A 19,622-nucleotide genomic window follows, 5' to 3' on the forward strand; every position below is an offset into this window, starting at 1 on the left:
CACAGAAGCACAAATATACGCTCTGGAAACTGAAAAGCAACGCGTAATGCGTAGAGCGAAATGTGTGAACATTCATTAGCTAAGAAATTATAACCGGGAATGTGTATTAAATGATGTCGATAAATCGACTTTTCAGTATATAAATCTATCTAATCTACATTCAGTTTCCACTATACAGCACAGCAAATTGGCACTATCGGCAAATGACGATTAACACTTTATACTCGACGATAAAATGAGCGATATATCTCAGGGATTTTCGTACGATCTATACCTAACATACCTGCCGAGCCTGCGTGGCAGACAGACAGAATATTCCATATCCTTCACGTTCACTACTGGACATTAAAATTGCTACACTACGAAGATGACGTGCTACAGACGCGAAATTTAACCGACAGGAAGAAGATGCTGTGATACGCAAATGATTAGCTTTTCAGAGCATTCACACAAGGTTGGCGCCGGTGGCGACACCTACAAAGTTCTGAGATGAGGAAAGTTTCCAACCGATTTCTCATACACAAACAGCAGTTGACGGGCGTTGCCTGGTGAAACGTTGTTCGGACGCCTCGTGTAAGGAGGGGAAATGCGTACCATCACGTTTCCGACGAACCTGGGTGCACGAATGGCAAAATGTCATTTTTTCGGATGAATCCAGGTTCTGTTTACAGCAACATGATGGTCGCATCCGTGTTTGGCGACATTGCGGTGAACGCACATTGGAAGCGTCTATTCATCATCGCCATACTGGCGTATCACCCGGCGTGATGGTATGGGGTACCATTGGTTACACGTCTCGGTCACGTCTTGTTCGCATTGATGGCACTTTGAACAGTGGACGTTACATTTCAGATGATTTACGACCCGTGGCTCTAATCTTCATTCGATCCCTGCGAAAGCCTACATTTCAGCAGGATTATGCACGACCACATGTTGCAGGTCCTGTACGGGCCTTTCTGGATACAGAAAATGTTTGACTTCTGCCCTGGCCAGTACATTCTCCAGATCTCTCACCAACTGAAACCGTCTTGTCAATGGTGGCCGAGCACCTGGCTCGTCACAATACGCGTCACTACTCTTGATGAACTGTGGTATTGTGTTGTAGCTGCATGGGCAGCTGTGCCTGAACACGCCCTCCAAGCTCTGTTTGACTCAATGCCAAGGCGTACCAAGGCCGTTACTACGGCTAGAGGTGGTTGTTCTGGGTACTGATTTCTCAGGATGTATGCACCCAAATTGCGTGAAAATGTAATCACATGCCAGTCCTAGTATAATATATTTGTCCAATGAATACCCGTTTATCATCTGCATTTCTTCTTGGTGTAGGAATTTTAATGACCAGTAGTGTAGCTTTGGCAATCTATCAGTTTGAATAGAATGATGTACAGGTCACAAGGAGAGTGACAAATCACAGGGATGGTATTACAAAACACAAAAGCTTAAACAGCTTCTCATACAAGGTTCTGTTAATGAGGTTGTGATTTGTTTTTTGAATGAACACAGCAGTCTGGAGTGGGGGAGGGAGGGGGGAAGGATAGCAGGGTATAGGTGGGTGAGAGAGGAGCACTGTCTGGCGGAGCTGGCAGGATCTGGAATGTGGCAGGATAGGGCTGCCGGTTGAAGTGTCAGGAGGCTGTAGGGAAGGGGTGGGGGAACTGGGGAGTGGAGGAGGAGAAGAGCAGAAAGCGGAAAAGGTGGGGGGCACAGGGCGGGGCACAATGAAGGCGAGGAAACGTGAATTGTGAGGTGGTGATAGGACGGAAAGAGCAGAAACTTTTAGTGGAGGGTGTGGGGAAAGTAGGTTATCGTAGGTTGAGGTTGAGAGTGGAGTGGAGAAAGTGCTGCAACATTCATGAAATCGACCCCCTTTGGGATGAGAGATGTCGACTTCACTCCAGACTTGGGTGTCCAACATCATTACCTTAACAGCGTTCAGCTCTTGAAGAATAATGGACTGCGATCCTGCCACAGATGTTCAGACACCTCACTGAAAGCATACCTTACAGAGTTCAAGACGTTACAAAGCTGTAGGGTTGACGCGATCCATATTAATGTCCACTAATAGAGGTCTGGATACTTTGAACACAATGTGTACATGAAATAAAAGTAATGAGTCATGTACTTACAAAATTTGGTTGAAGTTACTTCAGACGGTCGATTTAACTTAACGGAACGGGGCCCCAAACCATTTCACAGTGTTTTTCAAACGGCCGCATTCACACAGGCCGTCCATGGAGCAGAATGGGATTTGACGGAACGAGACAAGTCGTCAACTTCAAGGTTTCTCGGGAAGAAACTTCCGACGTTGAGGCTGGCTGTGACTGGCTGGGGGAGGGGGGAGGGGGCAGGGCGGTGTCATCCTGTGCCAAGATCGTAAGTTAACATATTTTCCTGCATGCACTCATTATATACGAGATGGTTTCGCGCTTTTATGTATTTTAGTCTTTATTTTATTATAGTTCTTCATTTTCGTGAGATATAGCCAATGTTCCATGACGACTTGGATGTTTTTGCTATGAGTGTTATTTCACAAGACAGACTAGATATCTGAAAGCAAAATGATAGTCAGATCCTGCAGAAAGTGTCATCACTTTTGTCTCTGAGCTGGTCTTAGGTTGCGTTCCAAAAATGAACAGCATAGAGACAGAAGTAATGACACTTTCTGCAGGATGTGACCATCATTTTGCAGGACAATGCTCAAGCACGTACAGTGCAAGCTGTTACTGATTTGTTTGACTGATGGTCCTGCTAAGTGCTATACCACCAACTGCATTCCCCTTAATTTAGCCCTCGTGAATTCAATCGATTTCTAAACTGAAGGAAACAAAAAATGATTCAAATGGCTCTGAGCACTATGGGACTTAACATCGATGGTCATCAGTCCCTTAGAACTTAGAACTACTTAAAAACTAACCTAAGGACAGCACACAACACCCAGTCATCACGAAGCAGAAACTGAAGGAAACACTTCACAGCATTCGCTTCAGAACTGCTACAAATTCCTCGGGAAATAGGGTGCGCCGCTCGAACTGTCAACACAACTGGCATTGCTAAGAGTATCGTAAGACTTCCATATCGCTGGCAACGGGTTATACACAATGCTGGTGACTACTTTGAAGGTCAGTAAAACTTTGAAGCACGTACCTATTTTGTACGAGCTGTAAATAAATAGTTGCCACTATTAAAGTTCCAACCTTCGTATATACGTAGAAATAAGAACAAAAATAGAAAATATATAGACACTGCCTCACAAAGAAGCAACACACCGAGAAGACATGGTCAGGTATCAACATCGTAAACGTACACACTATCACTGGGTATGTGAATACCTAGAACTAGAATTCTCTGTGACAGCTAGAGAGCCACCGTGGAGCATTACCGTTGTTACCTCGCCTGTTTGGATACATAAGGGGAGTGAAAAGCGTCAGATGATGAATGATCATGGTGAAGGACACGTAGGTGCCTCATATGTGTGACAGCGTTATCAGCACATGACAGAGTTTGAAAGGGGCGGCATTGAGGGCCACTATTTGGACAGCTGGTCGAATCGTGCAATATCCAGAGTTGTGGGGCATTCGGATACGACAGTGAGGCTATGTTGAACTGCAGGGGAACATGAGGTCAGGCATACACAACGTCAAAGTTCCAGTCGACCATGTATGACCACTACAAGGGAGGATCTTGTATTGAGCAGCAAGCACATCGTAGCCCCTTCCCATCTGCACCTAAAATCCGAGATATATAGTGGACTCCTAGACACATCGTCTGTCATCCTGCGCCAGTGATCGAAGGGTAGCAGCAGCCGGATTATGGAATTAATGCCCATGCGTAGACTCCCTTTAATACCACGACACAAACGGCTGCATTGCGTTCAGCGAAGAATCGTGGTTCTGCACTACCCCAGGCGACCTGCGTCAGCATTGCACAGACCTGGGGAGAGTTCCCATTCTTTCGATGTTACAGACAGGCATAGCGGTGTTACTGCGGGCATCACGGTGTGTGGAGCCATCGGGTATGACGTCAGGGGACGAGTGGTAGTGATTGAGGGGTATCTTGTAACAACAACGACTCTGTACTATTGTACATATAAGTAATTCTTTTCATCTGATTTTACGATAAACTTGTGTAATTGATGTTCTGATTTCATTTCTTTTTAATTCATGCCATTACGTTAAGAAAACTGTAAATAAGTTTCAATGTGGATATTAATGTTTATTTGTAGTAGAATTGAAATGTAACAAATGTTAAAACTGTTGTAAGATATTTAAAATTGTAACTGTGTGTCTGGTTCATACGTAGGCAATGTGTTAGGATATGTAGATTGCAAAACCGCGGGTGAATACCCGGTCTGTCAGGGAGCGGTAAAAGGTGGATGGCAGGCGAGCGCGGGAAAATGCGCGGGCACTACATGGCACAACGGGCACAGTTAGTAGTTGGAGTTTGGCACTGGTCTGAGCAACACCTTCTGGAGCGAGGAGGCTCTTCTGGAAGACATAGCTTCACTGAGCCTCGGGTATGCCGTCCAACGCCCACACAGCATGTCAAAATTCCATAGGCACTAAATGGAAAAGTGTTGCGACGCCATGAAGAATTAAAGTGCCGATACGTCAAGAGCCATAGCTGTGGTTGTATGTCTGCTCTGTGCCTCGCCATCTTAACGCCCGCCAACCGCCGGATCGATACTAGCAGACTGAAACTTTTAGTACTGTATTCGTATGGATCAGAGAGTGAACTGTGTTTGTTTGGTGCAATAATAACCTAAATTTTACCAGAATTTTTCCATCATTTAATTATCCTGACAACTAACCTAGACGGGGTCCTTTCCAAACGTTGTGCAATCCGAGTGTCCCAAAATGAAAATTAAAAATTGTGTTAATAATAATTATTTGCAGAACTAGCTATATTAGAATGGTGTTTAAAGAACTGTTTTGTTAATGAACCAGTAAATGAATAGCGGAGGTCTAACGAAGTCGAAAGATAACTTTAGTATTGATATAGTAATGAAGTTTATTATTTCGAGACAGATTTAAGGGCATTTAAATGAGCATTAAATAAGATGAAAAGAGTAGTAACTTATATACTGGAAATCTTGAATGAATAATAAATTCAGTAACCATTTTTTTAAATACAGCGATCATAACAGTTTCAGGGTCCCCCCTTTATTCATTTGAATTCTGATGTGTTCTAAATTGGTTAGCCCAGCAAAAGTTAAAGTCAATATAAAAGTCAAAATTTATCAGTGTTTTATCTTTATCAAAATTGACATTTTGTGTGTGTGGCATGAAAGTACAATTTCTAGGGTAACCTATGCCTGATTTTAATCAGATTAATAGAAAGTATAAAGTTTTGTAGTAAACATTATAGTGTAGTGTTATGTATTCATGATTTTCCATGTCAGTACAGAACGTGAAACTATCAGTTCAATAGACTTTTTGGTTCTAAAATTCTACTATATTATGCAGTATTACAACTTGTCGTTTTGCATGAATATATACCAACTCGTACAGGGAAGAAACTCAGTTAATGCTTAATTAGGCTGGCGAGCGTATTATTGTCACATTGGTAACATCTTCTGGTTTGCTTTTGATCCATCCTGACGTGTGATTGTATTTCGGACTTACTTGACGGATCATTGTTATTACAGAGTGGATGTAAGTCTGATTTGCCACCATTCAGGTAGACGCGGTCGATATTTATGGGAAAATCCTTTCTCATAAGGTGAATCCCGCTCACTTACCATAGTACAGGCTTTAACGAGTACTCTGTCAGGGATTACAATTTGACGGTACAGCGATGAGCCACGGACAACCTGTGTCCAAATCCGTTACCTCCCACGCTACAGTGTCGAGGTGCCGTCATTCATCGTGTCAAGTTCCTTGTAAATTTGATTTGATTTTGTAGTCGCTGAAATGACATCACATACCCTCTCAACCAGTATATTCTCATTTCGTTTCCTCCTAACCTACCGGGTGGTTTCTTGCCAGGCAGTGTCGATACAGCAGACATTGTTGGCTCCGCTCATGATGGGATTAACATATGAGAGTGAAATATTGCACACACGTGCCATGGTGTTGACGACGTGTGGGACTACTTACCGCCGCCGCAGGGCGCCGAGCAGAGCGAGGCCGAGGCGTGCTCCCAGTGGAAGAGCGGCTTGGCGCACGAGGAGCCGTCGCCGCCGCACACGCCGCACGCGTCGACGCGCTTCGACGAGCCGATGCGCAGGTCGCAGCCGACGCGCTGCGAAACAACAGGCCTCAGACCAGGAGCACGCACATAACGGCGGCTGTACATAGCAGGCTGTCAGAAATGGAGTTACAGATACAGGCTTCTTGAACAGTTTGACGATATTTGGCAATCGAGTCCACAAATTATACTGCCTCGAGATCCACGAAGAATAACTGTGCTACGTCCTCAGTATTCTATGGTTCCAAAAATTGAGAGGTGGGTCATAGATAATAATTAACAGATAGTGTAGGTATTGTGGTTGTCTGATCGGTTGGAGGAGCAGGCTAGGAAGTTACATGTTGGTGGTTGTACGGTCTTTCAGGTTTTCTATCATTTCCCCAAAGACTGTTAAGGAGAGTAATTACTGAGACCTTGCACAAACACGATTCGTTGCGCCAATTCCGCAAATCATTGTTTCTGAGCTTGTCGCGTAGGTTAAGGAAGGAGTTACCGAACAGGCAATGCTACCGAGTACAAGATGTGAGTGAGATGCTCATGCACTATATTGAGAAAGTTAGGACAGAAGTTTGAGCGCTGTATGCAGAGTGGTCCAATGATCGTGAGCGGGCCAAATATCTCACGAAATAAGCGTCAAGCGAAAAAACTACAAAGGACGAAACTTGTCTAGCTTGAAGGCGGAAACCAGATGGCGCTATGGTTGGCCCACTAGATAGCGCTGCCATAGGTCAACTGCGTTTTTCTAAATACGAAACCCCATTTTGTATTACATATTCGTGTAGTACGTATAGAAATGTGCATGTTTTAGTTGGACCACTTTTTTCGCTTTGTGACAGATGGCGCTGTAATAGCCACAAACATATCGCTCACAATTTTAGACGAACAGTTGGCAACAGGTAGGTTTTTTAAATTAAAATACAGAACGTAGGTACGTTTGAACATTTTATTTCGGTTGTTCCAATGTGATACATGTACCTTTGTGAACTTATCATTTTTGAGAACGCATGCTGTTACAGCGTGATTACCTGTAAATACCACATTAATGCAATAAATGCTCAAAAAGATGTCCGTCAACCTCAGTGCATTTGGCAATACGTGTAACGACATTCCTCTCAACAGCGAGTAGTTCGCCTTCCGTAATGTTCGCACATGCATTGACAATGCGCTGACGCATGTTGTCAGGCGTTGTCGGTGGATCACGATAGCAAATATCCTTCAATTTTCCCCACACAAAGAAATACGGGGACGTCAGATCCGGTGAACGTGCGGGCCATGGTATGGTGCTTCGACGACCAATCTACCTGTCATGAAATATGCTATTCACTACCGCTTCAACCGCACACGAGCTATGTGCCGGACATCCATCATGTTGGAATTACATCGCCATTCTGTCATGCAGTGAAATATCTTATAGTAACATCAGTAGAACATTACGTAGGAAATCAGCATACATTGCACCATGTAGATTACCATCGATAAAATGGGGGCCAATTATCCTTCCTCCCATAATGCCGCACCATACATTAACCCGCCAAGGTCGCAGATATTCCACTTGTCACAGCCATCGTGGATTTTCCGTTGCCCAATAGATGGTGCATATGAATATGGTACGGGTGCAATAGATGTTCCTATAGCATTCTCAACACCGACGTACACTCCTGCAAATGGAAAAAAGAACACATTGACACCGGTGTGTCAGACCCACCATACTTGCTCCGGACACTGCGAGAGGGCTGTACAAGCAATGATCACACGCACGGCACAGCGGACACACCAGGAACCGCGGTGTTGGCCGTCGAATGGCGCTAGCTGCGCAGCATTTGTGCACCGCCGCCGTCAGTGTCAGCCAGTTTGCCGTGGCATACGGAGCTCCATCGCAGTCTTTAACACTGGTAGCATGCCGCGACAGCGTGGACGTGAACCGTATGTGCAGTTGACGGACTTTGAGCGAGGGCGTATAGTGGGCACGCGGGAGGCCGGGTGGACGTACCGCCGAATTGCTCAACACGTGGGGCGTGAGGTCTCCACAGTACATCGATGTTGTCGCCAGTGGTCGGCGGAAGGTGCACGTGCCCGTCGACCTGGGACCGGACCGCAGCGACGCACGGATGCACGCCAAGACCGTAGGATCCTACGCAGTGCCGTAGGGGACCGCACCGCCACTTCCCAGCAAATTAGGGACACTGTTGCTCCTGGGGTATCGGCGAGGACCATTCGCAACCGTCTCCATGAAGCTGGGCTACGGTCCCGCACACCGTTAGGCCGTCTTCCGCTCACGCCCCAACATCGTGCAGCCCGCCTCCAGTGGTGTCGCGACAGGCGTGAATGGAGGGACGAATGGAGACGTGTCGTCTTCAGCGATGAGAGTCGCTTCTGCCTTGGTGCCAATGATGGTCGTATGCGTGTTTGACGCCGTGCAGGTGAGCGCCACAATCAGGACTGCATACGACCGAGGCACACAGGGCCAACACCCGGCATCATGGTGTGGGGAGCGATCTCCTACACTGGCCGTACACCACTGGTGATCGTCGAGGGGACACTGAATAGTGCACGGTACATCCAAACCGTCATCGAACCCATCGTTCTACCATTCCTAGACCGGCAAGGGAACTTGCTGTTCCAACAGGACAATGCACGTCCGCATGTATCCCGTGCCACCCAACGTGCTCTAGAAGGTGTAAGTCAACTACCCTGGCCAGCAAGATCTCCGGATCTGTCCCCCATTGAGCATGTTTGGGACTGGATGAAGCGTCGTCTCACGCGGTCTGCACGTCCAGCACGAACGCTGGTCCAACTGAGGCGCCACGTGGAAATGGCATGGCAAGCCGTTCCACAGGACTACATCCAGCATCTCTACGATCGTCTCCATGGGAGAATAGCAGCCTGCATTGCTGCGAAAGGTGGATATACACTGTACTAGTGCCGACATTGTGCATGCTCTGTTGCCTGTGTCTATGTGCCTGTGGTTCTGTCAGTGTGATCATGTGATGTATCTGACCCCAGGAATGTGTCAATAAAGTTTCCCCTTCCTGGGACAATGAATTCACGGTGTTCTTATTTCAATTTCCAGGAGTGTATTAGAGATTCGCGATTCTCGCGCAATTTGTCTGCTACTGATGTGCGGATTAGCAACGACAGTAGCTAAAACACGTACTTGGGCATCATTATTTGTTGCAGTTCGTGGTTGACGTTTCATATGTGGCTGAACACTTCCTGTTTCCTCAAATAACGTAACTATCCGGCGAACGGTCCCGATACTTGGATGATGTCGTCCAGGAGACCGTGCAGCATACATAGCACACGGCCGTTGGGCATTTTGATCACAATAGCCATAGATCAACACGATATCGACCTTTTCCGCAGTTGGTAAACAGTCCATTTTAATACGAGTAATGTATCACTAAGAAAATACCTTCCGCACTGGCGGAATGTTACGTGATACCACGTATTTATACGTTTGTGACTATTACAGCGCCATCTATCACAAAGCGAAAAAAGTGGTCCAACTACTTTACGTACTACACGAATATGTAATAAAAAATGGGGGTTCCTATTAAAAAAAACGCAGTTGATACCGTTTGAGCTATGGCAGTGCCATCTAGCGGGCCAACGATAGCGCCATCTGGTTTCCTCCTTCAAGCTAGACGAGTTTCGTTCTTTGTAGTTTTTTCGTTTGATGCTTATTTCGTGAGATCTTTGGCCCAGTCACCATCAATGGACCATCTTGTATAGAGTGGACGGAAGCAGAGTTGTCTAGCCACATTTTTGGAGGAATGCGGCCAAAATATCGGCCTCGTCTTGTTTTTGATACTAAACCAGAGAGCCTTCAGGGACTTGATAAAATGTTGCCTTCTATCCATAATATCATCCCCACCAAAGCCATCCACCCTCACCGCCCTGCCCTGCCTCCACAGGCCGTCCTTCTCCTTCGAGAGTCCCGCCGCCTCTACCGCTCTTTTCTCCGCACTCGTAACCGGGACACACTTACCCGCCACTGGCAATTACAACGACACATCCGCAACCTGCTTGTTGCGAAGAAACGCCGTGCCTGGCGCCAGACATGTACACAACTCAACACCACGCTCCCCATAAACTCTTCCAAGTATTGGTCTGCTTTCCACCTCCTTACTGGGAACCGCCCCACCCCCCAGTACCCTCTTCTTCTTAATGACAGTCCCTTTCCTGACAACCTCAGTAAGGCCAACCACTTTGCCTCCCACCTCTCTGATGTTTTTTCCATCCCCGATGATCCCCACTTTCATTATTCCCTCTTCCCTGATGTCATGGACCGTACGAATACCTCTGTTCCTCCCCTTGCTCCTAGCTTCCAGTACTTGGGCCACACCCCACCATCTGCACTTAACACTTCCATCACTACACAGGACATCAGCCTCACACTCCGCACTAAACGCAACACTGCTCGCGACCACGACTGCGTTACCTACCACCACCTCAAACATTGCCCTCCCTCCTTCCTTTCCATCCTTGCCACCCTCTACAATGTCATCCTTGTCACTGGCTTCTATCCCGACCTGTGGAGAACCTCCCGTATCCTGATGTTCTCCAAACCCAACAAGCCTCCATCTGATGCCTCTTCCTATCGTCCTATCTGTCTCACATCGATGTTCAGCAAGCTCTTGTAATCCATCCTTTCCCGGCGCATCCATCTCCACCTCCACCAAAACCACCTCCTCCCAAACACCCAATGTGGCTTTCGACCTTCCTTCTCTGCTGATGACCATCTCCCCCGCCTCACTCACCTCCTCTTCCTCCAGCTTAACTCCCGTCGCTCCGCCATTTTTGTCTCACTTGACCTCAAAAAGGCCTACGACCGTGTCTGGCATCCCGGTCTCCTGTTTAAACTCCAAACCTACGCCCTTCCTATCAACTACATCCGTCTGGTGGCCTCCTTCCTCTCCCACCGCCCCTCCTATGTTACCATCCATAATGCCAATTCCCACACCTACCCCTCTGCAGGTGTGCCCCAGGGCTCTGTCCTCTCCTCTCTCCTCTACCTCCTGTACACGGCGGATATGCCACAACCCCCCCCCCCCCTCCCCCCTCCAGTACACCTCTTGCAATATGCTGATGACACCACGTTCCTCGCCCTCGCTCCTACCCTCCGACGGTCCCAACGCCTTCTCCAGAATCACCTTGACCTTTTTGCTGCATGGTGTCACCAGTGGCTCCTGAAACTCAATCCTTCCAAGACCCAGGCAATCATCGTAGGTCATACCACTCACTCCTCCCGGCTCCTGGATTTCTCCCTTACTGTCTGCGCATATCCTGTCCGCCTCACCCCCACCCTCACCTACCTTGGCCTTACCATTGACCGTCACTTCACCTGGATCCCTCATCTCCGCTCCATCCAATCCAAAGCCCACAACCGCCTCCGACTCCTCAAACTCCTCTCTGGCCGGACGTGGGGGTTGCATCCCTCTACCATCCTCCACACTTACAAATCCTTAATTCGTCCCATCCTCTGTTATGCCAGTCCTGCCTGGATATCTGCCCCCCCCCCCCCCCAAATTCTATAAGTCCCTCCAGATCCTTGAGCGTCATGCACTCCGCCTCGCATTCCGTATACGCCTCCCGTCCCCCATGCAGATACTCTATGATCTCATTCCTTTCCCCCATCTGCTCCTATTCCTCGAACATATCTGCATCCTCTACACCTCCCGCCGTCTTGAACCCCCTCACCCCCTGGTTGCTCCTCTCCTCTCCCAACCCCGCCCCCTGCCACGTCTTCACCGTTGTGTGCCCCCTACCCTCCATCTCTCCACCCTACATCTCCTTTCCCAAGGTGGCTTCCATCAACTCCCCCTCCCGGACGATGCCCTCTCTCCCTCCATTTATCCCTCCTATCAACTCTGATCCTCACCCCCATCCTTCCTCCGTCCTTTCCCTGGGCTCCCTCTTCCTCCCCCCTTCCATCCTGTGTTTTCTTCCCGCCCAACCTCCCCCTATGTCCCTTCTCCCCCCCTCTGAGTCCTTTTGCATTCCCCTCCTCTGCCTTCCCCACTCCCTGGCACGTCTGCTCAGCACCCCCCACCCCTCTTATGGGTCCTCATTCTCCATTGGCTTCTTTCCCCCCTCCCACCCTTCACTTTTCCTCTCCTTCCCCCCCTTTTTATTTCTCCATCATCTGTCCAGTTTCCCCCCCACCTGCTCTCGGCTGTGGTATGTCATATTTGTGCCAACTTTTTAGTGCCGTGTTTAAGTGAGTGTTCAGTGTTGTGCATCTTTCCACAGTGTTGCGAACAGAAATCATGCTGTCGCTGGGTGTGCATTTTGTATCTTGCGAACAGAAACCAGGCTGTCGCCGTGTTTTTTTTAACTGTCTGTCTGTTATTTTTCTGCTTCTTGTGTATTTTCTTAGCATCATCGACCCTGTGTTTTATGTTTTAAGTTCTAGAATTTTCTGCCATTTTACCTTTAAGTCACCGATTTTATCGCCAACTGTTATTATTTTTTATTATCTTCATCTTTTTAACACAAATTCTGTAGGCTGAAGAGCGGCGTAGTAAGCTGCTGCCAGCCCGCCCCCTTCGGGGGGAATTGAAATTCAATAAAGAAAAAAAAAAAAACAGAATATCAGATTCAGTGATGAGCACCGTTAGCAAGACAGGGCCGAGTCACTAAACGTAGAAGTAGTCCCACCGCAGTTTGTGACGAAGGTGCAGCTCATTAAAAAAAAAAAAAAAATGTTATAGGTGTAATCGTGCCAGTCATACAGTACGTGACTGCAGGATGCCGAGAGATAGGAGCAAACAAAGCTCACGCCACGGGTGGGTAGCTGAGCCGAAGGATTTGTATGAGATATTGAAAGGCTGCAGTAATGTTAAAGCAGTGTCACGAATTTTCTTACCATTTGTGTGTGTGCGAGTCTGAATCATGAAGCAGTGTGCATGTTAAATGATTCAGGCAGTAATGTTTCTTTGTTAGATTTTAAACGGTATAAGCGATTGCACCATGTTTGAAAATTACGCCTGTTAAGCAAGGATTGTACAGAATGAAATTTTCACTCTGCAGCGGAGTGTGCACTGATATGAAACGTCCTGGCAGATTAAAACTGTGTGCCGGACCGAAACTCGAACTCGGGACCTTTGCCTTTGGAAGGTAGGAGACTAGGTACTGGCAGAAGTAAAGCTGTGAGGACGGGGCGTGAGTTGTGCTTGGGTAGCTCAGATGGTAGAGAACTTGTCCACGAAGTCAAAGTTCCCGAGTTCGAGTCTCGGTCCGGCACACAGTTTTAATCTGCCAGGACGTTTTAAGGATCCTACATTGTGCAAATCAGTCAGTGGAGAGACTAAGATTAGGCATTCAGGGGTTCACGTGGCTAATAGATTTTACTGTCATAACAGGGCTGTCAGCGTCGGAATCATCAGAGATCAGTTCCACAATTCTACTCCAGTCAATGAGATTTCAGCTGCCCTGGACTGGGGTGGGATTCCAGCACGACTGTCGCCCACTGTTCGGCCCAACAGTCAGGACTGATGGTCTGGGGTGTTATTTCCAGGATCCCTTTGGTTGTGATCCGCGGCGCCCTTACAGCACAACGGCGACGACATTTTACACCCCGCTTTGTTGCCCTTCATGGCAGGCCATCCTGGGCTTACATTTCAGCAAGAGTTTCAGCGAGAGTTTCTACTGCTTGTCTTAGTGCTTGCCGATCCTTACCCTGGACAAAAAGGTCGCCAGGTGTCTCCCCGATTGAGAACGTTCGGAACATTATTGACAGGTCCTTGCAGCGAGGTCGGGATTTTGGCGATCTAAAGCGCCGATTCGGCAGAATTTGGCACGATATCCGTCAGGAGGACACCGAACAACTCTGTCAATCAACGCCAAGCTGTATGACTGCTTACATAAGGACCAGAGGTTGACAAACGCGTTATTGACTAGCTCAGTTTGTGAAACTCTTTCTCTCGGATAAATCAACCAATTTTTCTGAAACTGTGATAATTTTTTGTCTCTACATGTACACCACATCTACGGATTTCCGTCCCTTTGGGGAGCGTGGCTTTTTTGTCTTAGAGTGTACCTTGGGGCAGTATTACTAGCAGTTAATGATCTGCATGTTTCAGTGTAGAGATTGGCCGATTCCCATTGTCATTACACGTAGTAATTGATATAAACGAAGAAAAAGACAGAGATTCGTCGTTAACCAATAAAGGACATTTTTGGAGTGTACGGACTCAGCTTTACTGTTTTTCGCCCGGCTTTGAAATAATGAAACTAGGAACCCACAATTCATGTTTAATCTTCAGTAAGGTATACTGTTAAATGATTTTCTCCTTGCTTGTCGCTGTTTTATGTAATATTGTTCTCCGTATCACTATTATACTGAAATTACTTATCCCCTAAAACTGTTTCTCATATTTGAGGGCATGAGTTACTGTTTCAAACTTGAATGAGTGTGCAAGGTCTAAAATGTGTTTCCGTAAGAGCGTGTAAAAATGCGACAGGACATAGAGAATGCTCCACTGAACAATTTGAGGTAGGGAACCTGCGGTCAGAGAAGCCTGCTTAAGGAGATACTGGAGTAAACTCGTTTACCGCTTTGAATAGCATTACTGTTTTCCAGCTTATTTGCGACTAACGTGTGTACAAGTTTACAGGTACTGTCCAGTTTATTTACATGCACATTCTTTATTTCCTGCAAGAAAACAAGGAGGAAGTGCCTGATACCTAAGAAGTCATGGTGCAGGTTTTGCTTAGCTTTCTTGACCATAAGGCAGCTCTGTTGTATCGTTTTTACATTGTCGCATGACCGAACGTGCTATGAATCAACGACAGATCCATTCAGTACTCAGTACTATTCAGAGACGTTCAGTACAATACGATGGAACAGTAGCGGTAGAGTTTTTTAGAACTCACTGAAATGTACCTGTGTGTGTGGAAGTACGTTGCAATGCTCTCGCTGCTGAAATGCTGTAGAGGGAACGATTTCCTAACAGGCGTCATCCGTCACGACGAATGTTTATTTATGTCGATCGACGAATGGGGGAGGCTGGTCCGTTGGACAGAAGAAACGAAGGAACTGGCAACATGGGGACCACTCGCACACCCGATTTTGAAAAGGAGGTTCAGGAACGTGTTGCAGGGAATTCCGCTTCAAGTACTCGTCGTATTGCACGTGAAATAGACGCTGCACATACTAGCGTGTGGGGAGTACTCCACGAACAATAATTATACCCATATCACTCACAACGAATCCATGCAACGCTTGCGACTGACTTTGCACCAAGGGTCGCACTGTGACAGCGGCTGCTCCAACAATAGATTGATCGAGCAGATTTTCTCCAAATCGCACTGTTTACTGACGAGGCCTTATTTGATCGTGATGGTACAAGGGTTGCTCAGAAAGTAATGCATAACATTTTTTTTTCTCATCCGAAAACAATGCTACGAATGTGAAACGTTACGTATGTATTACTTGAGGTCTCCTGAGTGAGCTCACTAAGTTTCCATCACTTCCGACACATAGCATAGCTGTAGGACAGTTTCAGAATGGCGTCTGTAGGTGATGTACGTTACAAGCAACCTGCCGTCAATGAATTTCTCACTGCAGAGAAAGAAACTGCGGGGAATATTCGCAAGCGCTTGTGCAAGGCGTATGGAGCATCTGCTGTCGACAGAAGTACAGTTAGTCGCTGGACACGGAGGGTGAGGTCATCAGAAGGCGGTTCGGCGGAGTTCCACGATTTGCAGCGGTCGGGGACAACATCCACGGCTGTCACATCTGACACACCTAACCTAGCCACCTCAGACTTCCACTTGCTTGGGCCATTGAAAGATGCCATAATGGAAGACATTTTGAGGACAATGAAGAGGTGATTCGCACAGTTGTTTGTGTTGCTTTAGGGCACAAAAACAACTGGGGTCATACGCGCCGAAATCAAAACCATAGAAGACGAAGACGGAGAGGATTTAAAAAACGTCAGTCCCACTTGACATAATAGAAGACAGCTAAAAACAGGCACGTGGAAAAAGGGCTAAAAAAGATACCATACAGAAACGGAGGTCCAAAACTAAAAATTAAATGGCCTTGGCCGTGTTGCTTTGGCGGATAAAAAGTAAGACTCGGTCGACGGCCCACGCGTCATTTGCTAAAACGGCCGATAACTCAGACGGCAAACCCAAACGGGAATGTTAAAGGTTAGAAATGGACATTCCATCAAGAAGTGACGGACAGTAAAAAGTTGAGTGCAGTGTGTACAAAGTGGCGGGGTAACGCTACGTAGCAAATGATGATGGTTAAAATGGCAGTGCCCAATATGCAACCGAGTTAAAATAACCTCGTCCCGGCGGGAGGGCAGAGAGGAGGTCGTCCAAGCCGCTGGGAGAGGTTAAATAAGCCAGAGCTAAGTCCTGTGATGGGAGGACCATTGCTGATGCCAAAGGGACACCACCTCCTGACAGACGGCAACACAGAGATCATCGGAGGGAATATAGGTACTCACAGGATGAGGCATGGGGACTGCAGCTTTGGCAGGAGCGTCAGCAGCCTCGTTTCCTGGCAGACAGACATAACCAGGAACCCACAGAAACATCACATTGGCTCCACCAAGAGTGAGCAGCTGACAGTTTCCCTGGACCCGCTGGGCTAAGGGATGGGCGGTGTACAGCACACACAGACTTTGAAAGGCACTGAGAGAGTCTGAGCAGAGAACACAATTGAAAAGGCTGTGTCGCTGGAGGTACTCCGTGACCTGATACAAGGCGAAGAGCTCGGCTGTAAATACTGAGGAGTGTGCCAGAAGCTGATATCGAAAGACACGGGTGCCAATGACAAAGGCACACCTGACCCCACGGACAGTCCGAGAGCCACCAGTGTATACAAAGGTACTATCGCGAAGTGCCATGCGAGGGTCGTGAAAGTGAAGGCAATAGAACGGGGCTGGAATAGTGTCCTTAGCAAGCGAATGAAGGCCAAAGGTTAACATGAGCCTCTTCACGAAGCCAAGGTGGTGAAGGGTTCATGCCCCCCTGGGAAAGGTGCAGATAGTGCGAAGTTAAGCCGCTGTAGCAAGTGCCGAAAGCGGACTCCAGGAGGTAGCAGAGAAGGGGGACGAGCCCCTTACTGACGATCAAAGGAATCATCAAAGAAGGAAGCATAGGATGGGTGGCCACGCATTGCAGACAAACGGCATTCATACCTGCTGAGGGGAAAGTCATGGCTAGGACAGAGGTAGTTCAGCAGGTTCAGCATACAGACACTCAACCGGGCTGGTGTAAAAGGCGCCCATGATCAAATGGTGGATAGTGTTGAGACGGCATAAGAGGGATGGGCGTGCAGATACATAAACAAAGCACCCATAGTGGAGTTTCGAACGGACAAGGAACCGGTACAAACGGAGGAGGGTGGTTCGATCGGCACCCCAGGAAGTACCATTGAAGACACGTAGGACATTGAGGAACCGCGTACAGCGGGCTGCCAGGTAAGATACATGGGAGGAACAAGAGAGTTTCCTATCGAGCATGAGCCCCAGGAATTTCGTATTCCAACAGACGGAAGGGCAACAGGCCCAAGATGTAAAAATGGTGGGAGAAACCACTTGCGTCGCCAGAAATTCATACAGATGGTTTTGGAAAAGCGAAAGCCATTGTCGATGCTCCAGGAATTTAGACAATCAAGACACCGCTGAAGACGCCGCTCAGTGAGACAGGTCCGTGGAGAACTGCAATGGATGGCAAAATCGTCGACAAAAAGGAAACCGGAGATGCCCTGCAGGAGACAGGTCACGATAGGGTTAATGGCGATAGCAAAGAGGATGACACTCAGGACGGAACGCTGAGGTACACAGTTTTCCTGGATAAAGGTGTCCGACAAGGCAGAAGTCATATGCACCGTGAAAACTCAGTCTTGTGGAAGTACCTGAAGGAAACAGGATAGGCAGCCACGGAAGCCCCATGTGTAAAGAGTACAGAGAATACCAGTTCTCCAGCGGGTGACGTAGGCCTTCTTCAAATCGAAAAACATGGCCACAGTTTGGGATATCCGCAGACAACCATTCGTGACGTGGGTGGACAAAGTAACGAGATGGTCAACTGCAGAACGCTGTGCTCGAAATCCCAACTGTGCATTTGTCAGCAAATTTCGAGACTCGAGACACCTTACTAGTCGGGCATGAATCATACGTTACATCACCTTGCAAACGCAGATGTTAAGAGAGATGGGGCGGTAGCTAGAGGGAAGGTTTTTGTCCCTACTGGGTTTAAGTATGGGTACGATGGTGAATTCACGCCAGCGTCCGGGAAATGTGCCCTCTGCCCAGATGCGGTTGTGTTTGTTAAGCAGAAAGTGCTTGCCCGCAAGAAAAAGGTGCTGCAACATCTGAATGTGGATGGCGTACGTCACTGGGGCGGACGATCGGGATGATCTGAGAGCATGATCTAGCTCCCTCATAGTAAAGGCGGCATTGTAGCACACGATTCGGAGAAGAGAAGGGTATCGCCCGGCGTCCTCCGCTCGTTTCTGATGGGGGACGGCAGAGTGATAGTGGGAAGAGCTCGAAACTTTGGCAAAATGGTGGCCAAGGTGTTGGAGATAGCAATAGGGTCCACGATAACATCGTCTGCTACTGTGAGGCCGGAAATGGGGGAATGGATCTTGGTCCAAGAGAGCTGTCGGAGGTTGACCCACACAATAGAGGAAGGGTTCAAATGGTTCAAATGGCTCTGAGCACTATGGGACTTAACATATGAGGTCATCAGTCCCCTAGAACTTCGAACTACTTAAACCTAACTAACCTAAGGACATCACACACATCCATGCCCGAGGCAGGATTGGAACCTGTGACCGTAGCGGTCGCGCGGTTCCACACTGAACCGCGTAGAACCGCTCGGCCACCACGGCCGGCGACAGAGAAAGGGGTGGAACCGTTAAGAGAACTAGTGAATGAAATACAGCTAGCTCGTTTGCTATCCCAAAGAACGCGACGACACTTTGTACGCATCTGTTTACAATGAATGCAGTTTGCTGTCGTAGAATGACGGTTAAAAACGCGGAGAGCACATCTTCGTGCGCGAATTGCGTCGCAGCATGCCTCAGTCCACCAAGAGACTAGAACACGATTAGGTATGCGAGGAATGGAACGTTCTGCAGCAGTATGGATAACATTGGTGAGATAGTCCACCTGGTCATCACAACTGGGGAAATCTTGTTGTTCGGTTCTTCGCAGGTCGCCAGAGAGGAGTAAAGATGCCAGTCAGCCTTAGAAAGCTGCCATTTGGGCGTGCACGCAGATGAGGTAGGAGTCAGCAAACGGAGAGCACATAGGAAATTTTTGCTCGAGTAGGTGTCAGAAAGAATGGACCACTCAAGGTGATGGGGAAGCTGGGCAAAGCAAAACAATAAGTCCAAATATGAATAGGTGTACGAAGAGTCAGAAAGAAAAGTGGGTGCTCCAGTGTAAAGACAGAAGGTCAGCCAA

General features: G+C 47.7%; 1 protein-coding gene across 1 annotated transcript in view; it reads right to left on the minus strand.

Annotated features, from left to right (window-relative positions):
* The window catches only part of LOC124615662 (protein madd-4), a 514,315-nt gene that overhangs the window by 409,090 nt on the left and 85,603 nt on the right, over nt 1-19,622 (minus strand). Inside the window, exon 4 of the mRNA XM_047143690.1 lies at nt 6,096-6,240. Coding sequence (XP_046999646.1) covers nt 6,096-6,240 — 145 coding nt within the window. The remainder of the gene's footprint in view (nt 1-6,095; nt 6,241-19,622) is intronic.

This window comes from Schistocerca americana, chromosome 5 (genome assembly GCF_021461395.2).
Source record: "Schistocerca americana isolate TAMUIC-IGC-003095 chromosome 5, iqSchAmer2.1, whole genome shotgun sequence".
In the NCBI taxonomy this organism is placed as follows: domain Eukaryota; kingdom Metazoa; phylum Arthropoda; class Insecta; order Orthoptera; family Acrididae; genus Schistocerca; species Schistocerca americana.